Source organism: Equus quagga, chromosome 16 (assembly GCF_021613505.1).
Source record: "Equus quagga isolate Etosha38 chromosome 16, UCLA_HA_Equagga_1.0, whole genome shotgun sequence".
NCBI lineage: Eukaryota > Metazoa > Chordata > Mammalia > Perissodactyla > Equidae > Equus > Equus quagga.
The window spans coordinates 60533454-60556288 of record NC_060282.1 but is presented as its reverse complement, the minus strand read 5'-3'; the positions used below and the strand labels follow the sequence as shown (position 1 = coordinate 60556288).

Here is a 22835-nt window from a genome sequence, read left to right as displayed (position 1 = left end):
TTTTGAGTTAATTTTTGTATATGGTAAAGGTATAGATGGCAATTCATTTTAAAAATATGGATATCCAATTATTCCGGCAGAATTTGCTGAAAAGATTTTTTTCCCCAGTGAATTACCTTTGCACCTTTCTCTTAATGAATTGATACCTTTGTTGTATGAAATGACCTTTTTTTTTTTTTTTTTTTACCACTGATGATATTTTTTGGACTGAAATCTACTCTGACAATAATATAGGCACTCCAGCTTTGTTCTGATATTTTTTATATTACTAGAATGGCATGCCATCTTCCTCCCATTCGCTTTTAACTTATTTGTGTCTTTCTATTTAAAGTGCATTTTTTGTAGTCAGCATATAGTTGGGTCTTGCTTTTTCATCCAAGGTGAAATTCTTTGCCTTTTAATTGGGATATTTATATTTAATGTGATTATTGATATGATTAGGTTTAATCCTCTCATCTTGCTGTATGTTTTCTATTGTCAGATCCCTTCTTTGTTCCATTTTTTCTCTTTCTCTGACTTCTTTTGGAGTAACTGGATAATTTTTATGATTCCATTTTATCTCCTTTGTTGGGCTATTAGCTATAATTCTTTGCTGTGTTACTTTAGAGATTGCTTTAGAGTTGATAGCATACATCCTTAATTTATTACAGTCTTCCGTCAAGTGATGCTATACTACTTCACGTCTGCTGTATTTGTGTCATATTTATTACAACCTTATAATAATATGCTTCCCCTTCTGCCCTCCAACTCTGTGCTGTTGTCATGCATCTTACTTTTACATATGCTTTAAAGCCTATGTTACATTGTTATTTCTGTTTAAGTAATTGTTTTATTTAAAACCATTATCTTTTAAAGAGTTTTAAGTAGTAAGAAAGAAAACATATGTTAACCTATGTAGTTACCATTTCCAGTCCTTTCATTTTTTGGGGTAGATCGATATTCCCAACTGTTATCATTTCCTTTTGCCTGAACAATATCATTTAGTGTATCTTGTAGTGCAGGCCAGTTGGTGGTGAATTCCTTCAGCTTTTGTATGTCTGAAAAAGCCTTTATTTCTCTTTTGTTTTGAGAGATATTTTTGCTGGGTATGGAATTCTCAGTTGACGTTTTTTTCTGTCAGTACTTTATAGCTATTGCTCCATTCTGTTCTCCCTTCTGTTTTCTTCTAACTAGAAATCTATCATCCTTATTTTTATTTCCTTGTATGTAACATGTCTATTCTCTGTGTCTACATTTAGAGTTTTCTTTTTATCATTGGTTTTAAAAATTTGATTCCTGTCTCTCAGGGGTCACTGCCCTTCATTATTTGATGTACAGTGTCTTGCAAACCATTGTTTCGTATATCATATGGAAATATTTAGCAGTTTGACTTTGTTTTTAAAGTATGCTGTCAACCTTAGTATTAGAAGAAAGCATCCCCTTTTCTATTGTTAATTCCACTACATTTATTTCAGAAAGGTAATGGATTTATTTTTCAATTATTGAATTATAGGTTTATTTCTCTGTTACTGATCCATACTTACGTTTGTCTGTAATGAAAATCTCGTCATTTAAACATGTATTTTCTATTTGTTAAAACATCAGATCTGGGGGCTGGCCTGGTGGCATAGTGGTTAAGTTTGTGCACTCCACTTCAGTTCCTGAGGTTTGCAGGTTCGGATCCCAGGCAGGGACCTAGCACTGATCATCAAGCCGCACTGTGATGGCATCCCACATAAAATAGAGGAAGACTGGCATAGATATTAGCTCAGCGACAATCTTCCTCAAGAAAAAGGACGGAAATTGGCAACAGATATTAGCTCAGGGCCAATCTTCCTCACAAAAACAAAACAAAACAAAAATACACAAACAAAAATATCAGGTCTGTCACTATCATTCTGCTATTGCCCAAGTAAACTCAACTATTTTTCATCTCCCGGATATCCAGATCTTTACAGTTGAGTGGGCTTATTGAAAGTTTGTGGACATCTTATCCTACAAACCAAGATTAATAAATTCTGTAATATGAAATTTTCATTTTCATCACACAGGGAGAAACTCTAAAGGCACTCTTGGGATTTGTCTCGTTGCAATGATCAAGTTATATTTAAAGATATCCACTTGTGTTTGGTGAAATCTCAGATGATGTCTAAAAAAGTATCAATCAGATATAACTTCTGTCTTGAAAGATGTAATAATCAAAACCAGCCGATATCAATGCCAGCGAACACCAATCAAACATACAGACCCCTGTTGACATCTGAACAATCAACTAAAAAAATAAGGTAGCATTAGAAGCTAAGCTTACAAATACTAAATTATTTACTCATATAATATATACTAATCTTTAGATATATCTGAGATGCTGCAGAGCAGAATTACCTGTACCTATTTTTTTTAGTATAGGTTCTTGTCTCCCTGCCCCCATACTCTCCCCCGCACCCCCAATCCCTGTGACACATTCTTGATGGTGCTTGGGGATGTGTTTTGTTTCAGGTTCCCCTGGTGATACTGATGTACAGCCAGGCTTGGAAATTATTGTTTTCTTTGACATTACTGGGGAATCACTATTTTATGGAAACACATTTAAAGATGACTTTAAATACCCTTAAGCACCATTTAAACAAAATTAACAAAATTTGGTAGATACTTTTCTTAAAAACTTTTTATTCATCTCCGCCTTTTTAAATTGTGTGCTATACATAATTTAACTTTCTGTGGTGATTGGAGGCTGTAATGCCCATTTTAATGAATATCACTTCTTGTGCAGTGGTCCCTTTTGGGCTGTTGAAGTGCAGAGCATTGTTTCCCTCTTCACAGTTTCGCCCATATTGCAGTGCTCTTTGAGCTGGGTTCATTTCTAGTGATTTTTCTATCTTTTTACTTCAGTCTGTCAGCTTTGACTTCTTGTTGCTGAGTATATGTCTGATTCAAGCAACCCTCACTCTCTTTAATTTGTTACTTGTAATAAGGCCTAGGGAACCAGAAGACCGAGACTGTTAGAATTGTATCTAAAATAAAACTTGAGGAAGGTGGTTATTGTCTCATGGAAGAGTACACATGGAGGTGAAATTCATAATGTCTGGAGCAGCTGTTGGTAAGCCTGTGGATTGCCCTGGCAGTGAAGGGGTTTCTGTTATGTATAGAAAACACATCGCTTAGCGTCTCTGAAATTTCTAATTTAACATATGGGGTCACATCTGTTAAAGGATTATTACTCTAGAAGGGGAGTGATGTATAATTTATTAAAACAACCCTATGGGGACACAGCGGACTACATTTAATAAACTGGAATACTTACTGGCGCCGTTGAATGCTCCCAGCTGAATCCCACATTATTTCAATAGAAGGGGCAGATGAAAACAATTGCCCTTTATATAATGTTTACTGTGTTGTATTATTAGTGTCTCTCAGCTGAAAAATATTTATGTTAACTCTTCGGTTTAAGCTTTGAATATTGAACTCCTGCTGGTATGTAGTTGATATTTAATTATGAGGAGAACAAAGTCCATTATTCCTTAGCTGTAGGAGGCAAGGAGAGAGCTTACCACCCCTCTTCCCGCCAGTCTGCAGTAAAGGCCGGCAGGTAGGAGAATCTCCCCAGAGTTGCCCAGATTGACCTCTTCTCCCAGTACTGTGTACCTACAAGGTAGATAGTAGTAGGGGAATTAGCCTCAGAAAGGGATCTTTTTGCATCAAACCCATTAATTTTCATTTCTCACAGTGATAATACAAAGACTCCTGCCAGTAGCACTTCAATATCAACAGTAGTTGATTGGGTTTCTCAACAGCGAGTAACATGGCTCTCTCTTGATATGATAGCAGATTTATTTCAGACCCCCATGTGAAGCATAGCAGTAGAATACCTTGCATGATTCCCACTTTTAAATGAAAGAGAAAAGAACCGGAGAGCTCCTCCCCACATCTTCTCCTGGTGCTTTGGAGGAGCACTGGTAGGTGCTGGCTTGCTTTCCTGGTACCCAGCAGATAGAATGTCATCAAAAAGCCTAGTACTGGATTCTTGAAGTCTTGAATGTTTTGCTCTATTGTTTCCTTCTTTTTAATCATTTCCCTTAATTTAGAGATTTACCTCACTGCCAGAGAAATTTAGGGTTTTTTTTCCTTATATTGAAATTATCATTGATTTTTTTAAAAATGTAAAATTAACTTCCAATTCTAATACAGGAAAATTAAAATATGTAGTGGGGTCTCTGTCTTGGGTTAACTGTTAATTAACGTGAATAATATTGCAATAAAGCAATTACATGACTATTTGAGCTTTAGGCTGTGTCTCAGATATAAAGCACGTTTTTCTTCAACATCTTATTTCAGTCTTACTTTTCCTTCCCTTTAATTGTTTTGCTTTTTAGATTATTTTTCATCAAATTCCGCCTTTGGATACCTAGAACCAAAAGCAGGGTCCTGCTTGAAAGGTTTGAGGAGCAGGGGAGTAGACTGTGGCTCCTCTGCCCCCTAGGCCTCTGTTGACTCAGGAAGTATGAGCTGGATGCAGGTAGCATGTGGCAAAGTTATTAATTGCCCCAGATCTCTGCCAGGGAAATGTTTGACAGTAGAGCAAATGAGGTATCTTTAAAAAATAATAAGAATAATTCCCCAAACATTTACTAATAGGGGATGTCATACACATCTCTCATTTAATTAAAGAGCAGAAGTTTTAAAGTAAGTGAAAATTAGGTATTACAGATGGAAGTCATGATTAACATTGATATGATGTTTTATGTTCCTTTATGGTTGATAGATGGGGGTCAGATATTATCCCTATTTCAGGGAAGTGAGATTAAGCAAGTTGCCCAAGAAGGGCAGAACCAAGGCTCACAGCCTGGCCTCCAGACGCCGTATCCTGGGATCTTCCTACTAGGCCAAGTGTCTCTGTGTAATGTGTAAACACTGGGTCTTTGAGATATAAAATGAAGGAAAATTACTGTGGTTATTTAACTACCTTTATCCTTTGAGACAAGTAGTGCAAAGTTCAACTACTTCTTTTATTCAACACAATACTTACACTTAATTCCACTCTGTCGTCACTCTCAAAGCCCTTAGGAACATCCTAGTTTCTTAACTTCTGGGCCAGATGCCAGAGATAATGCAAAATGGTCAAAAGCATAGACATTGGAGTCAAGACAACCCCAAGCTCCAGTCTTGGCTCCCACTGTTTACAATTTGTGCAAACTGGGTGAGTCACACATGTGTCGCAGAGTAAGTGACTGATAAATGTCAACTGTTACTATCAGCAAATAATTTGATAGGGTATTAAGCAATGACTCAGAACATAAAAGTGAGCTGCTTAGTGATGTTCTACTAAAATTACCTGAACTTTGCAGCCCAAAAACTTACTGGTTAATTGTGTGTAGTGTTCTGCCATTTGTGTTCTAAATTGCTAAATACACTACAAAAACTTAAGTGGAATAAGACATATGAAATAACTATCGGTCTTCTCTATAAGATCTTCAGTGGAAATTGTCGCATACATACCTTGTTTCTTATTTTCCTCCTCTGTCTCCTCCATTGTCATCCATTGACGTTTTTTGGATTAGACCTTCTTTATAAAGTGAGCTACTCTCAGTTTGTTCTCTGTCTTGGTTGCTTATAATTTTCTGTTGAAACAGCTGATAGGCCCAAGTTATAAATTGACATTGCCCTTTCCCCTTCTAGAATGTCTTGATTCATTCATGCTTGCATGCATCCATACATTCAGAAACATTTGTTGAGGAATATCTATAGGACAGGCCATGTGCTAGATGCTGTAAATAAATTATGAGTAAGACAAAGTTCTTTCCTCACAAAAATTAACAATCCAGGAGGTGGAGGGGGAGTAGGAAGAGATAGAGGGTGAGTGAGCGCACACTATATATACAACCAACTTAAATACAGCCTGACAACTTTTCTATTTCCAGAAACAAAATGTTATATGAGCACAGAAGAGAAAGGTTTTTTTTTTTGCATGAAGATGTCTTACATGACTTGAAAGAGGAAATGGCATTAAAATTAGGTCTTAAAAAGTTGAAATACAGAGTATTCTTTGATAGAAATAGAGGGAAGAGTTTTCTAGGAAAGAAACACCATGAGGAAAGTCACAAAGGTGTAAAGTTCATGCCATCGAGAGGCTGTATAAAGGAGATATAAAATGCTCTACAGGTAGGTAACAGGAGATGAAAATAGAGACTAGGGGCCCGTTTGTGAAAGGCAGTAAAGCTGATTCAAGGAAACTCAACTGTGAAAGAGCTGAAGGTGTACATTATTTTCTTGAATAAATAAGGCATTTCAGGTGGCTTTTGAGTTAGTGGGAGAAATTCTCGTTCTCTCTTGCTCCTCGCTCTCAGAATAAAGTTAAATTAATGTCCTTAATTAGGCAGACAAAATTGTGTCTAAAGCAAAATGACAGCCCAGGGCAAGAGCAGATGCCATGACCGTCAGTCTGGTTTCGTGGGCATCTAGGATCTCTTGTCTGGTGGGGGCGGGAGCCCCAGCTGTCTACTTTGTCTTATGTTTTCAAAAGCCCAATTCTTGCTATGCCACTGCCCTGTCATAGTCGGGGTGTATGTTGTCTCTCAACAAGACTTATACTCCCTGAACATGCACTCCGGGCCTCTCCTGGCTCATGAAGCAGGCTCAGCATCACTAAGGCCATGACCTCAGATGTGGGGAGAACGCAACTCAGTACCTGCGATCCCTGAGCAATGTCTCCACCTTCAGCTTTCCAAAATTCCTATAATAAGAACATTCACATAGATGGCACCAAACTGTAGCATCCAACAGGAGGAGATTTTTAGCCTTTCACTTCCAAGAAAAATAACTAAGGTGACAGTATAAGTTCCCAATTGTAATTGAATTACAAAGTAAATACTCTTCCCTCTGTCTCTACCTGGGTGTACTTCAGCTGTCACTTTCCCTCCCCTCCCAATTAGATTAGCACCATTCCTGGTCCACACTTATATCATTCCCCTAAGGGTTAATTACCCATTTACATCTTTCTGGGCAGTAAGACTGTAGCCTCCTCGAGGAAGGTTCTGTTGAATTCCTAGCACCTAGCACAATCCTTGGAACACAGTCCCATTTTAGCAAATAGTTGAATGAATGAATGAGCCAGTGAACAAAGTTGGTCTCAATCCAAAGTCCTGAGGCTCTCTCCTCCGTGTACGGAGTCACACACTGCAGAACAGCAATGATTTGATGTAGTGTAAGAGTAGTTGAAAGAATAATGTGCTTGGAATGAATGGTAAGGCAGAGGGGCAGTCAGGAGCAGAAAAGGCAGCTGGGATATTAAATAAGGAAAATACATACATGTCATCGAGGGCCTAGTTAGATTTAGAAAGGCTTGTTTTTTTTTTCCTTTTTCTTTTTTTGTGCAGGGAGGAGCCTCTTAAGCATGATTGAGTTTGAATTACCTCCCAGTAGTGGGGAAGGGAGCTCAAAACCAGATTTAATTTTCCTTTAAAAGTATGACATTTTTACACCCAAATGCTTTTCATACTGTTATACCTATAATAAGAGTCTTCACTGAGAATCATGTGGTTTCTCTCTTCCTTATGACTTTGTTAATTCAGATATTGAAGTATAATTTACATATGATGAAATTCACCTTTTGTAGTGTGCAGTTGTTACTTTTGACGTATGCAAAGACATCTAGATACAGTTTATTCACCACAATAAATATATAGAACTTTGTAACCCCAAAATTCTCCTGTACCCTTTGTAGTCAACCCCTTTCCCTACCCCATCCTCTGGAACCACTTATCTGTTTCCTTTCCCTACAGTTTTTCTTTTTCCAAAATGCCACATAAAGGGAACCATCCAGTCAGTAGCCTTTTGAATTTGGCCTCTTTCACTTAACATAATGCATTTGAGAGGTATCTGTGTTGTTGCATTCTTCGTACTATGGCTGAGTAGTGCTCCATTGTATTGCTGTACCACAAATTGTGGGTCCATTCACCAGGTGATGGGCGTTAGGGTTTTTTCTACGTTTTGGCTGTTGTGATCAGTGCTATAGTGAATATGCACTTACAAATCTTTGTGTGGTTGTCTGTTTTCATTTCTCTTGGGTGGATAACTAGGAGCAAGATTGATAGGATGGCATTCTAAGGAATTTAGTTTTTATTTTGTATGCCGGGGGGATCCATGGGTGTATTTTAAGCAGTGGGAGACATGGACAGATGGTGTTTCAGAAAGAGCCTCAGGACAGTCTAGAGCATGGGGACAGACGGGAAGTGGGGAGACTGATTAGGAGGAGATTGCTGCTTTCCTTCCTACCTTGTGGCCGACACTGCCATTTTTGTCACTTGTCAATGGAATGGGTCTAGAGCATAGAGTGATGCAAAAATTTTGTGTCTATTTGTATTGGTGTCCAACTTTTCCCCATAAGGCATAATATAAAAACATCTTCGATGGACTAAGTGGAAATGAAAGAGACTCAACATTTATTTTTATATAATCTAAGTGTGCATCATTAGTGCTTTTCTTATGCCATTAATTATTCTTTTATTTTCCTTTTTTCCCATTTTATTTGCTCTTAATGTTTCAACCGTGGCATAGCAAGAGAACTAAGGGTTTGAAATATACCTGGTCGCTTTTCTTCCTTCTTTGTGGTTTTGGCAAAGGGTAAAATACTTGTAATGGCAGTGATTACAAAATATATACAAAGTTTAATATAGCATAGGCAGCTTCCTCCTAAACCATTATTAAAAATCCATATTCAACAAAATTCAGAATTCATTCCAGTACCTTCTAGGTTTGCCTTGAAAGATTATTAACATGATTTAAGTCAACTGAAAATTAGAAGCACAGGATTTTCGAGTTCAAAGAGAGCTTAAGAGAACCAGCCTATGTCACTCATGTGTAGTTGAAAAAACTGAGGCCCAAAGGAGCCTGAGAGCATTCAACCTGGTCCAGTCATTAGCCCACTGTTTCTGCAGCTAGGCAATGGGCCTCCCAGAACAGGAAGGAAGAGATCTGTTTTTCTAACAATTGGGAAAATTGCTTTACATTTTTTCTACACTTAAAAATAAAAATAGGCATGATAGAACAAAACTTGAATTTCAAAGAGAGCAGCAATAGTTGGGAGCTATTAAATAGAAGATATGTGAAAGATGGAACCAAGTAATTTCTTGGTAATGGATGCTATGAGATTTTAAATATTTTGTCTCTTTTTCATGATGATATTGAAATATTTTGACACTAAGACACATACAGTATGGCTGTTTAACCAACATTATTTTACTGTTGACTATTGTGGACGTCTTGAACTGCCAATAGTTTCTTTTTCTTCTAAATAAATCTCATGTTAACTTTAACTGTATAACATGGGAGACATGTTTGCAGAAACTGATGATGCCAGCAGTAAAACCCTCTACTCAGGACACTGCAGGCTTGCCTGGTCCCACTGGCAATCTGCTGACAGAGACTTCCCCAAAATCAAAATGAGCAATTGAGAGGCATAAGTCAGTGCTGAGATGACAAGACACTAGCTCCCACCACTGTAAATCAACAACTCAGTCAAATGTCAATTCATTTTCCGTATCCTCAGCATGTCTGCTAACACGTGATGACACACAGTTGAAAATGCCCGTTACAATTTTTTTCACTCTCTGCTTTAGACATTTATTTCTTTCAAGCAAAGAGGGCCTGAGGGTTTGGAGAGGGAAGAAGAGGAAGGTGGAATAAACAAATAAAAGAGCATAGCAATTAACAAAGAGGCACAAGGAATGAAATAAAGGAAAGGTGATTAAAGGACCCACGTGCTTACTGATAGAGCTGCATTGAAGGGTGAGGCTTGGAAGAGCAGGAAGAATAGGTGTCTTAATACTGAACTCCAGAATTAGATATTCCCACCCACGCTAGGTGGCGGGGAACAGCCCTGGGTCTCCCAAGTGCAACCCCTCCCTGTAGGATGTGTGATCAGCTCAGCGCAGGATGCATGCTCTTCGGAGGAAGAAAAGGAGTGCAAGTGAGCTACAGCACCTTGTCCCTTCCCCTAACTCAGTAATCAGAGAAGTCACACCACCTCCCCTGAGGGGAGAGGCAAGAGGCTAAGGGTTTCTAGGAAACTTCGCTCCTTTTGGAAACCGTATGAGTGGGAAATAAGTGCCCCCTTCCTCCTGTGTGGACAAGAGAGGGGACTTGTCAAGAGACTGACCTTTTTGGAACCTCATCACCACATCTGTGAGGTTAAATTCCCTGTATCCAGGAGGTTGAGAGAATAGAAGGAGACTGGCACAGAGTGAGCGCTAAAAAAATAGTAGCGATTCTGCTCGGTCTTCATTTGCATAATTCCACATGTTCTTTCTTTGCCCTGTTTTACTGGCCTTTTCCAGCGAAGTTTGTGATTTGCACAACCAGATGAGTATGGCTCCATCTTCTAAAATAGGGTAAATATGAGAAAGAATAGATCTGTGAGCAATAGTGAATTCCGTATCTTATCTACTGAGCTTGAGGTATCTGTGACATAAATTGTAGGCACTTTAGATTTATGATTTTTGTAACACATAGAAAATTAACTAGTTAATTTGTAGCTCAGTTGGAAAATTAACAGTTAAAGCTCTTTAGAGGGCTGAAGACTGGCACTAAGGAGCACAACATCCCAGGGATCAGCAGAGGACAGGAGCCACAGAGGAGATGGGGAGGAAATGGAGAGGCCAGAGAATAAGGAGGAAAACCAGGAAAGATGGCCATGCGGAAGTCAAGGAGAGGAGCATTTCAGGGAGGAGTGAGCTGTGTCAGCTGCTGCAAAGGGGGCAGGGAGGATAGGAAGAAAAGGCCCTGCAGAGGAGGCCGTAGGCATTATTAGCTCTCAGGTACAGACCAGTTAGTATATGCCAGGCACTGTGCTGTTTGCCCACATATGATATCGATTTAGTTCTCAAAAACAGTACATTCGTTTAACAGATTAGGGAAGTGGGAGTCAGAAAAGTTTAGTACCAGCTTTGGTCACAGATCCTGGACATGACAGAGCTGGGACTTAGACCTTGCCGTGACTCTTAACCACTGAGCTCCCCTTCCTTCCAGAACACTTGCTTTAGCCCATATGTGGGGTGAGGGAGGCAGGGCTCTGTGGGTCGAGAGAGAGCCAGGCTGAGGGGAGGGGAAGAGAGGATGGCAAGTGGAGGAGGGCAGGCTGAGGTTGGTCTTAGTTGATTGGTCTTAGTTGGTTGGTTGATCAGCTTTAAGACACAGAGATGTCAGCTGTATTAAATGCCAATAGGGGCTAAAAGCCAGAGAGAGAATGAGGAGACGTTCAGAGGAGAGGCAGAAGGCAAAGGGCAGGTGTGCGTGTGGAGGGGGGTAACCTTGGGAAGGAGAGACCCTCTTCCTTCGCTCATGATAGGATAGAGCAAAAGTAACTGAATGTGTAGGTTTAATGTCAGAACATTGAGAAAGTTCTCTCCTGACTGTGCTCATTTCTCTTGTCCCCCCTACTCCTCCCCCTGTCCACCACCAGTCCTCTTCTCTATCAGGAACATCTGACTTAGCCTTCCGGGGCCTGCCCTTGTCGCTCTCCTGAGTCCTCAGATGGGGTTATTTACTCTGGGCTTCCAGGGAGCACTTGATATCCATCCACTCCACGGGCTTCGCTGGGTGTCTACCAGCAGGACCCGCCCTCTCACCTGCTGCCTGTGACTTCATGCTAAGTAAGCATGAATCAAGTCAGTTGGCGTCTAAGACATGCTGCCACTCTGCAGGAGCTTATGGTTTGGAAAGGGACTAAAATAAGTGCACAAAAGATTATGGTAAAAGTCATATGGAAGAAGGACTAAACCATAAAAGAGAAATATGCAGGGTGCTGTGGACTTCAGTTCAGGTGGGGGGTTGGGGGGGAAGAGGAAGAGGGAAAACGGAGCACTTGAGTGAGTGATATGTGGGGAGACTTTATAAGGAGTGTGGTTTTGAGCTAGTTGTTGAAGGATGGGCATATTTTCAACTGACAAAGATAAGGAATAGGCCATTTTGTTTGGAGAAAGTAGCATCAGAAATGGCACAAAGCTTATTGGGGAACATGGGGAAATCCAGTTTGGCTAAAGTATGGAATACAGCTGGAATGGCAGGTCCAGGATTCAAAGGAAGAGGCTTGAGTGCTATGCTAAGAAATTCTGTTTACTTGACTTTTTTGAGAGTAGCTTCCCATTTTTATCTTTATCTGATTAGAAACATTGTAGATATATGCAAAAACTATTTTAAGCAGTCTTTTGGACTTAGCCGAGAAGTTGATCATAAGAGTTTAGAATCGTACCTACCATTTTCACTCCAGAAACTGGGCCAGTATCTCTGAGAGTTTCAGGATACCAGCATCCATCCAGTTTCCCAAGAACACTTTTGGGGATAAGTGAGGGCTGCACTGTCTCCCTGTGGCTTGGCAGTTACTGACTGTGTCATAGTGGATGTGGGTAAGGAGGTCGGAAGGTGAGCTGGGAGTGTGCTGGCTCCTGTAGTTACAGGTTTGGGACCAACGCTAGGTTTCTCACTACTCATAAATGACTATTCTTAATAGCTGTTTCTCAATAAAAAAATAAAAACCTCTTTTTTCTTTCAGTTAAGAAAAAGAAGCCTAAACTATTAAATAAATTTGATAAGACTATTAAAGCTGAACTTGATGCTGCAGAAAAACTCCGTAAAAGGGTAGGTTGATATTTTTGTTTTGCGCAGAAAATGTGCAATGGTTTAGTTGTTAATTAAACTCAGGCGTTACTCTTGATTTGTTGAAAAAAAAATGTGAGAGAAACAACCTTTGAATGGAGTGGATTTTTCCCCAGGCACATCAGCATTCCACGAGAAATGAATCAAATGAAAAGAATTGCAGCTGTAATGGCCAAATGGAAACAGAAGTTACCTTCAGGCCAGCTGACTTGGGAGTCAGCCCACTTCCATCACATTCTAGTCGTGTGGCTTTGGACAAATCACTTGGCCAGTCTGAGCCTCAGTATTCTTATTTAAAAAATTAGAGAAATAGGGCCGGCCCAGTGGTGCGGCGGTTAAATACACACGTTCTGCTTCGGCCGCCCAGGGTTCGCTGGTTCGGATCCCGGGTGCGGACATGGCACCGCTTGGCAAGCCATGCTGTGGTAGGTGTCCCACATGTAAAGTAGAGGAAGATGGGCACGGATGTTAGCTCAGGGCCAGGCTTCCTCAGCAAAAAGAGGAGGATTGGCAGCAGTTAGCTCAGGGCTGATCTTCCTCAAAAACAAAACAAAAAAAAAAAATTAGGCTAATAAGTACTCTTCCTGCTTCCTTCTTGGTTTTTCTAGAGATCAAATGAGACTTTTAAAAAAAACATCAACACTGTTAAGTACCATGCAAATGGAGGTTTTAATTTTATAGCACCTCGATGCAAAAAGAAAACACAAGTTAGTCCAATACTCTTAGAATATTTAATGTTAGGTGAAATGATGTTAGGTTTAACATTCTTCTCACTTGGGTTAACCTCATGCACCTCCATTTTTCAGAGTAACTGTTTTATGTTTTGCTTTGTCATTAGTAATATTGTCATTTGTTTCTAGATATTACAGTTTTTGAAAACAGTGAATTGACACTAAATTGAAGTTATTTGTTCTCTTAATTCAGTCATATCCCTCTAATTTTCAGGCCAAATACTTATGATACTGTATTTAATGACATCGTCACTCAGTCGTCTATTCGTTTTTCCTGGAAATTTCTTCTTCTCTACTCTGTCCTTGAATTTATACTTGGTGTAGTGCTCATTAGTTTTCCTGTAAGACGCTTTTTTTCAGTAGACATTGGCTGCAAAGAAAGGGACGAGGGGACTGTAAGTAAATCAGCAAAAACAGTAAGAACACCCACATTAGGAACTGAAGTGGGACAGGAATGTGCTTCCCACACATTTATTGGAAATGTCCCAGCGAGCATGAAGGCTTCTGTAACTATCATTAGACCAGGTTCCCAAGCCGAAGTTGGCTTATGCTCTTTACCAGCCAATAAAAATGTAATAACCCCAAAGAATATTGCAGCAAAGTCGTTGTTCACTAAATTAACCATATGGAATGATTTCTGAGTCTGCCTTGTTTAGCTCTATAAAATGAAGCCATCTACTAATGTAGGAAATTTGCATTTCTTAATAGAGACGAAGCCAAGATTTCTTTTTCTATCACCTGTTTGGCCTTCTCTACTTTCTCAGTACTAAATGCCATATATGAAAGTATGGGATGCCTATTTCACAGGCGACTTTTGGGATAAAGAACAAATGAACAGCTTTACAATAGAATTTTTATGTAATTTTATAATGAATAGTAAAGAAGGGCTCAGTTATCAAGGGGCACATAAGTTAGTGGGACATAAAAGTACTGGAACAATCCATGGGGTATTCTCTGATTCTTGCTTATTTGGAGAAATTATGATGCTTTCCTCAAGGAGCACCCTGAATCTATAACAGGGTAAATAATGGAGGAAGAAGTGGCCACAAAGGCAATTCTTGCTTCTGAAACAACAGGGATGTGAATTATTCCCGGAATCGTCAGCATAATTAAGTCTTTTAGGGTTTTTTTATAGCTGGCATTTTCAAGTGATGCAGCGGATGCACTGGAGTAGCTGAGGCCCATGCTGAGGCACACCTTTGGCAGAGGAGGTGCAGACTCGGTTCACATCCTAGCTTCAAGTACTATGCTATGTGAAAGTCTGAGGCCGCTTTATTTTTCCTTCAAAAATATATAGATCAGATCACATTTCAATCATTATTTTTAAAAAATAATGTTTATCATTTAAAACTCCTTCTTACCCTCAGAAAAAGGATTTGAAATTTTATACTGAAATGTTCATTTATTTGTTGGAATCATTTATTATTATTTTATTATAAGTGAAAAAAAGAGAGGAAGGAAAATTTAATAAAGCCAGAGTAATGTCGGCACAGGAAGGTTCACACCACGCAGACTCTGAACGGAGCTAGGCATGAAGTAACGTGTAGGCAGCACCAGGGGAGCAGCGTGTCACTGTAGGATGAATAGTGTCCATCAGAATAGCTGTTCTGCACCAAGTCCAGAGAGAAATGTCCCACTGTAGGTCTTCATAAAGGGTACTCTGATGGACTGCGGAACCTCCTCCCTCATGTCACACCAACAGATTCTGCAATACCTCTGCAGGGCTGTGTCCTAATGTCCTTCAGTGCAGCCACTGGCCTCATGCCAAAGCAGTGGGCCCAAGTCCATGTCTGTCCAGTGAACTGTCTTGGTCCTAGAATAAAATATAAGCTACGTGGAAGAACAGGTGATTTTCAGGCAATTCTTCACCAGCGTTGTATCTTGCAGTTGAGGTTTTTTAATAAGAATTGCACAATGGTGTTAGGGACTATATTCTCTAGTAATAACCTGGGAAGGGGAAATTCTTCCAGACTAAAGGCAAACACATTCACTTTGCCAGACAGCTGAGGGGAGAACAGGGCTGACAGTCCCTTAGGAAGGACACACAGCCTCTGTCTTAAGGGGATCCAAAGGATGCCTAAGACGGAGCCAAAATATTCCTGATGTTGATAGCCTTGATGGCCAACTAAGTAGGGAGTCTCAAGCAGGAACAAAATAGTTTAGGCATTTTGTTATGAACTCTGCTATTCCTGTGTTTTAAATCTGGTAATGGTGCATTTAGCATAATTTTCACAAAAATAGCCTCAACATTTGCAATTTAAGTTGCATAAGGCATGTGGTAGGCTGAAAATGGTCCCTCCCCCCACACCCCCCCAAATATCCATGTCCTAATGCCTGTAAATGTTATGGTATTTGGAGAAAGGGTCTTTGCAGATATGATTAAGTTAAAGATCTTGAGACGGTGAGACTGTCCTCGGTTATCCAGTTGGGCCCTAAATGGAAAAACGTGTTTCCTTGGAAGAGTGAGACAAAGGGAAATTTGATACAGACAAAATAGGAGAAAGCACACGCGGAGAGGAGAAGGCAATGTGTGTGTATAGAATTGGAGATTGAAGTGATGCATCCACAAGTCAAAAAATGCTGTCAGGAGGCAAGAAACAGGATTCGCCCCTAGAGCCACTGGAGGCAGCACAGCTCTGCTGACGTCTTGATTTCAGCCCGGTGAAACTGATTTCGGACTTTGTTCTCCAGAGCTGTGAAAGACTAGATTTCTGTTGGTTTAAGCCACCGAGTTTGTGGTAATTTGTTACAGCAGTCATAGGAAACTAACGCAGATTTTGGTACTGGGCAGTGGGGTGCTGCTCTAGCAAATATGGAAAAATTCAGAAAAGACTTTGGAATTGGGTAAGGAGTAGAGGCTGGAAGAATTTTGAGGTGCATGGTAGCAAAAGCCTGGATTGCCTTAAGCAGACTGTTGGTAGAAACATGGACATTAAGTCTGCTTCTGGTGAGGACTCAGGGGGAGTGAGCAGCACAGTAGAGAAAGCTTCTGTCATCTTAGAGAATACGTATGTCATTATGAACGGAATGTTGATAGAGATATAGACATTAAAGGCACTTCTGGCAAGGGCCCAGAAGGAAGAACATGTTACTAAAGACTGGAGGAAAGGCAGTCCTTGTTGCAAGTATCAGAAAACTTACCTGAATTGTATCTTACAGTCGTGTGGAAAAAAAACTTGTAAGTGATGAACTTGGATATTCAGCAGGGAGATTTCCAAGCAATTTGATGAAAGTGTGTCCTGGTTTCTTTTTGCTGCTTATAGTAAAAGGGGAAAGAGATAAGGAAGGAATGGTAAAGGGAAAAAAAAGACCAGAACATGATTATTTGGGTTTGCAAAAGATGCTAAAATTAGGAAATTCACTGTTAGGGAAGTGTGCTTTGGAAAGAGGCCAAGGACCGGGCTGGACATCCTTTTCCTGAAAAGATTATGTGACTCTTGGTTCCATTCAACCATCTCATCAGAAGCCAGGAATAGAGATGAGATTATCCTGGAAGGGTCTGTGGACATGACTCTCGTCTAATGGTGTGAATCCCTGTGATACACACGAGAGGCCCACAAAGTTTTTGAGAATATTACACCAGCAGAATTACTGCCACCTTGGACTGAAAGAGACAGAGGACAAACTGAGAGAAGGCTGACAGACTCCCAAAATTCTACAGGCAGAACACAGGCGGATAAAACTAATCAACTGAAAACCCGCACTATCCTTTTGACAGAAAGACAGTTCCAAGCACAGAGCCTTGGACCCAGAATCCAGAGACAAGGACACAATAGCCAGAGCCTGTGACCCAGAGGGCAGAGCCTCGGGGCACAGACCTTAAAACCTAATGGAATTTGCCTGCGTTCATTTTGAAATTGCTTGGAATCAGTGACTCCTTTCTTCCTTCCATTTTCTCTCTTTTGGAATAGAGATGTCTATGAATGTTATCCTATGCTTATTTCACCATTGTGTTTTAGAAGCAGATAACTTGTTTTCTAGTTTTACAAGTCCATAGAGGGAGAGGAATTTTACCCCAGAATGGATTATAACCAGAGTCTAATCCACTGGTGATTTAGAGGAATTGAATTAGGTGATGAGATTTGCCACTTTGGAGCTGATGAGATTTAGATGAGATTTTAAACTTGAGCTGATGATGTAATGTGTCCAGACTTTGGGGAATGTTAGAATGGGTGAATGTATTTTGCATGTGAGACAGATGTGAATCATTGGGGGCAGAAGGCAGACTCTGGTAGGCTAGAAAATGGCTTCCCCAGAAGATATCCATGTTCTAATCCCGGGACCTGTTAACTTTACCTTATTTGGGAAAAGAGCTTTTGCAGATGTGATTAAGAGAAGGATCTTATGCAGGACATAGTTTCCTGGATTATCCTGGTAGGCCCTGTAATAGTCAGGTTTTCCAGAGAAACAGAACAAATAGGATATTTAGAAGACATTTATTATAGTAATTCACTCACATGGTTATAGAAGCCAAAAAGTCCCACATTCTGCTATCTGCAAGCTGGGGAACTGGAAAAGCTGGTGGTGTCATTCAGTTTGAGTCTGCAGACCTGAGAATTGGGGCCAATGGTGTAAGTCTCTGTCTGAGTCTGGAAGTCTGAGAACCAGGAGTGCTGATGTCTGGGGGCAGGAGAAGATGGATGTTTCAACTCAAGCAAAGAGAGCATGTTTTCCTTTCCTCCTCCTTTTTGTCCTATTCAGGGCCTCTCTGGATTGGATGATGCCCCCTCACAATGTTGAGGATGATCTTGTTTATTTGGTCTCCTGATTCAAATGCTACTCTCTTCTGGAGACATCCTCAGGGACATACCTAGAAATAATGTTTTAACAACCATCTGGGCATCCCGTAACCCAGTTGAGTTTGACACAAAAATTAACCATCATAGGCCCCAAATGTGTCCTTGTAAGAAAGAGGCAGATGGAGATTTTATACAGACAGAAGAGAAGACACATACACACAGGGGGGAAGGTGAGGTGAAGTTGGAGGCAGAGATTAGAGTGATGCAGCCACAAGACAAGGAATGCTAATAGCCATCAGAAGCTGGAAGAGCCAAGGAAGAAATCCTCCCCTAAAGCCTGCAGAGGAAAGGCAGCCCTGCCGACACCTTGGTTTCAGCCCAGTGCAACTGACTGTGGACTTCTGATCTCCAGAACAGTGAAAGAATTCATTTCACTGGCTTTAAGCCACCAAGTTTGTGTTGAGTTGTTACGGCAGCCACAGGAAACTAAAACAGAGTAGTTAGAAGAAAGTCACACAGAAGAATATTTAACATGAAATCTTCATCCCTTAAAATCCTTAGCAGGAGAAATATAATAGTGGTTTTAAAAACAAACTGTTATCCAAAGTATACAAAGAACTCTTAAAATTCAACAATAAGAAAGCAAGCAACTTGATTAAAAAATGAGTCAAAGACCTTAACAGCAACCTCACCAAAGAAGATATACAGTTGGCACATAAGCATATGAAAAGATGCTCACATCATTTGTTATCAGGGAAATTCGATTAAAACAACAATGAGGTGCCACTGTATACCTGTTTGAATGGCCAAAATCTGGATCACTGATAACACCAAATGCTGACAAGGATATAGAGCAACAGGAACTCACACATTGGTGGTGGGAAGGCAAAATAGTCCAGCCACTTTGGAAGATAGTTTGGTGGTTTCTTACAAAACTAAACATACACTTACAATACAATCCAGAAATCCTGCTCCGTGGTATTTACCCAAAGGAGTTAAAAATTCATGTGCACACAAAAACCTGCGCATGAATGTTTATAGTAGCTTTATTCATAATTGCCAAAACTTGGAAGCAACCAAGGTGTCCTTCAGTAGGTGAGTGGATAATAAACTAATTCATCTAGACAATGAAATGTTATTCAGGACCATAAAGAAATGAGCTCTCAAGCCATGAAAAGACATGGAGGAACCTTAAGTGCATATTACCTGAAAAGAAGCCAATCTGAAAAGGCTACTTACTATATGATTCCAACTGTATGACATTCTGGAAAAAGCAAAACTATGGAGACAGTGAAAAGATCAGTGGTTGCCAAGGAGTGTAGGGTTCGGGGAGAGATGACTAGGCATAGTACAGAGGATTTTTAGGGCAGTGAAACTACTCTGTATGATATTATAACAGTCAGTGGTGCAGTCAGTACACATCTGTCAAAACCCATGGAATGTACACCACCAAGAGTGAACTCTCAGATAAACTACAGACTTTGGGTGATAACGATGTGTCAGTGGAGGTTCATCAGTTATAACAAATGTACCACCAGGGTGCAGGATGTTGATTATAGGAGAGGCTGTGCGTCCGTGGGAGTAGGAGTATGGGAAATCACTATACTTTCCTCTCAATTTTTCTGTGAACCTAAAACTGTTCTAAAACAATAAAGTCTTTAAAATCTTAACATTATGAGAGGGACAGCATGTTTTAAATAGCAATATAGTTATTTCTGACAATAAATATAACTTAGAGAATGTGTTCCTGGCACGATTCAAGTCCCCGTTCTTTTTGCATTAAACTGCCTGTCTGTTGGATAAGAGACTTATCTGGGATGGGTGCCATTATCTTGTGCTGGCACACACATCCCATACACACACCACAATAATAATAATAACAATAATAGCTAACATTGTTCGATGCTTTCTGTGCTTTCTGTGTCTACAAGCACTGTATGTATATTACCAGATTTAACCTTCACAGCAACCCCATAAGGTAATCAAGTACCCTCATTATCCACATTTTATAGATAAGACACCTAAGGCAGAGTCCTAAGTAACTTTCCAGAAGTCCTACACCTCCCAAGTGGCGGAGCCCAGACTCTGACCAGTCCATGGCTCCAGAGCCTGCACTCGTAACCACTGCATGCTGCATATATCTTCCACCAGCCCCTCAGCACCACTTATGAGCATGTGAGAGGGCACCTATAGGAATGATTACAAGGAACTTTCATATGGATACTGCCTGACTCCTCTCTGTTTAGTCAAGTCTTTCAGAAGTAGGTGTAAATAACAGTTGGGTACTGCTGTACTGTTTGCTTTGCACGGCCACATTTGTGAGGTAAACTTTGTTGTATGAAAACTCACTCAGTGAAGGTCAAAACATATAAACCACAGCGAGCTTGCATTTACATGTAGAAGGAAGGGATTTACCAATTTATGGGGAGCTGAAGTGTCTGGGAAAGTTCAACTCAGAAAATCTGTCTCTATCCCATTGTTCCCAATATCCTTGACCTGCCGCCATCCATAGAAATCAGGAGGCATTTGTTTCACCCTGTGGAATGGCGTTGGATGGAGTGAGGTGAGGAGAGGTTTCCTCACCCACATGCCAAGACCCTCACCAAGCTTACCTGTTGTGTGTCCTCCATTTCTTTTCATGCAGTGGAGGTCAAAGACCTATCAAAGGTACTCGGCCCATCTTCTCAAGAGCCCATGTGAGCTTTGCGAGGAGTCACATGACACAGAGGCAGTGAGGCTCCCATCAACTAGATTAGTCAAATCAACTCTGAGGTTCAGAGGGTGACGGGTACCGTGGCCAGGTGGCCCTCTCATCCTGCGTGTTTATTCCCTACTGTTTTAACTTCAGACTTCTCACTGCAGACCCCAAGACATTCTGGCTGCCAGCAGTATTTTTCCCCAACTTAAAACCTGAATATTTTCTTTAAGAATGCGTGAAGGAACTGTACATATAGAGGGAAAATACAGTTTCTATAACAAAGTCTCATACTATACCATTTGTCAGGTTCTGTCTTTTAAAAACTAAAGTATATTTATGTTCATTTCTAGTTTTATATTTGGCATAATACAGTTAATTTTTTAAAAATCTTAGTTAAAACTGTCTTTAAATTCAGAATGGAGTCCAGGAAATTTTGACAAAATTACTTGGTGAATATTAAACAACCATGTTAAATAACGTTATATATTCGAATTTGTTGTATTTATGTGAATGCCTCTTCCTAACAGGGAAAAATTGAGGAAGCAGTGAATGCATTTGAAGAACTAGTTCGCAAATACCCGCAGAGTCCACGGGCAAGATACGGGAAGGCACAGGTATTCTAAACTCCTTCTACTTAGGAAACTGTTTGTGATGTCCTTGTGTTCTGTGTAATTGGATTTTTCACCTCCCACAATTTGCGTTTTCTTTTTCCTTTCTAACTTATAAACAGAATCAATTTTTCATGCATATGCATAAACTCAAGCAAGAAATACTGTTTTAAATAAGAAAATTAATTATTGCTATTGTGTACTGGTGAACTCAGTAACATTTTTCTGCTCCCCCTCCATATACCTTCTCTCTAGTTTCAAAAAGAAAATAAGAAATGATGCTTTTCTCATTGGTTTCCCATCACCCTCACGTCTCAGTCCAGTTAGACCCGTTACGTAGTTTTCACTTTAGGCTTCTCAGTGCTTTAAGAACCTCAGCTTTATAACTAGAGGTTGCAAGTATGCTTTGGAAAGACTTTTTAAAAATATAAAGTGGAATGTACTTTGTTTTCTCTATAGTTTCATTCGACTGACTTATTTCTTACCAGCTACCTTCTCCCCGTCTCCCACTCCCACCATCTCCTTTCTTATCTGCCTTCCTCCATCTTCCGGCTCCTCATTTCATGAAGCTTTTCCACATTCATTGATGGCTGCGTAAACCCCCCATGTGCCACATAGTGTTTTAGGCCCCGGGATTATCCTGATGAGCACTCTAGAGGTCTCTGTCCTTGTGGATCTTATATTACAGTGGAAGGTATTGTAAAGTTACTTCCTCAAAAATTGTTTGATGGAAAGCCACTGTATGCCAGGCTCTGTTCTAGGCGCTGCAGATGCAGCCATTTACAAAACGTGGAATTTTCATTGTAGTGGCGAAGACAACACGTGAGACAAAGAAGTAAAATATACACGCTTGTAGTGATGAGTGCTCAGGAGAACAAAGGCAAAGCAGAGTGCAGCCACAGGACGGGTGAGGGAGTGAGATGTTGGATGGGGTGGCAGGGAGAGGCCTCACCAACATGGTAACATTTGAGTAAAGCCCTGAGCGTCTTTATAAATAAATGTATATTTATAATATAAACAAATGTAATAATAATATAAATGTAATATAAATATATATCTTTATAAATAAATATATATTTAAAGAATATTATAAAGTGTTAACTATATGAGATCATCTTATGTAATAGTGTTTGCCATAAAGAAAGAAGGTGATGGAATAAAGAGCATCGCAGTAAGATTTTTGGCTGCAGGTAACGTGATGGAGAGCGCACAGCAGACAATGTTTTAGATAAGGTGATCAGGAGAGGCCTCTCTAGGGGTGACAAGGTTGTGGAAGGAGCTGTCCAGGCAGAGGTAACAACAGGGGCAAAGGCCGTGATGCCGGGAGACAATCGTGGCATGATAAGCTCAGGGACAGAAAGAAGGGCATGCAAGGGAGGGTGAAGTGGGACAAGTGAGGCCATGGCCTCACAGGTTATATTCTCCAGGCTGTGGG

The 22835-nt window shown here is 40.2% G+C and overlaps 1 protein-coding gene across 3 annotated transcripts in view; it reads left to right on the top strand.

Annotated features, from left to right (window-relative positions):
- Positions 1-22835, top strand: part of ASPH (aspartate beta-hydroxylase) — a 208054-nt gene that overhangs the window by 119848 nt on the left and 65371 nt on the right. For all 3 annotated transcript variants that reach the window (XM_046641925.1, XM_046641924.1, XM_046641926.1), the window contains 2 exons: positions 12521-12606; positions 21320-21406. In XM_046641925.1, the coding sequence (XP_046497881.1) occupies positions 12521-12606; positions 21320-21406 (173 nt within the window). The remainder of the gene's footprint in view (positions 1-12520; positions 12607-21319; positions 21407-22835) is intronic.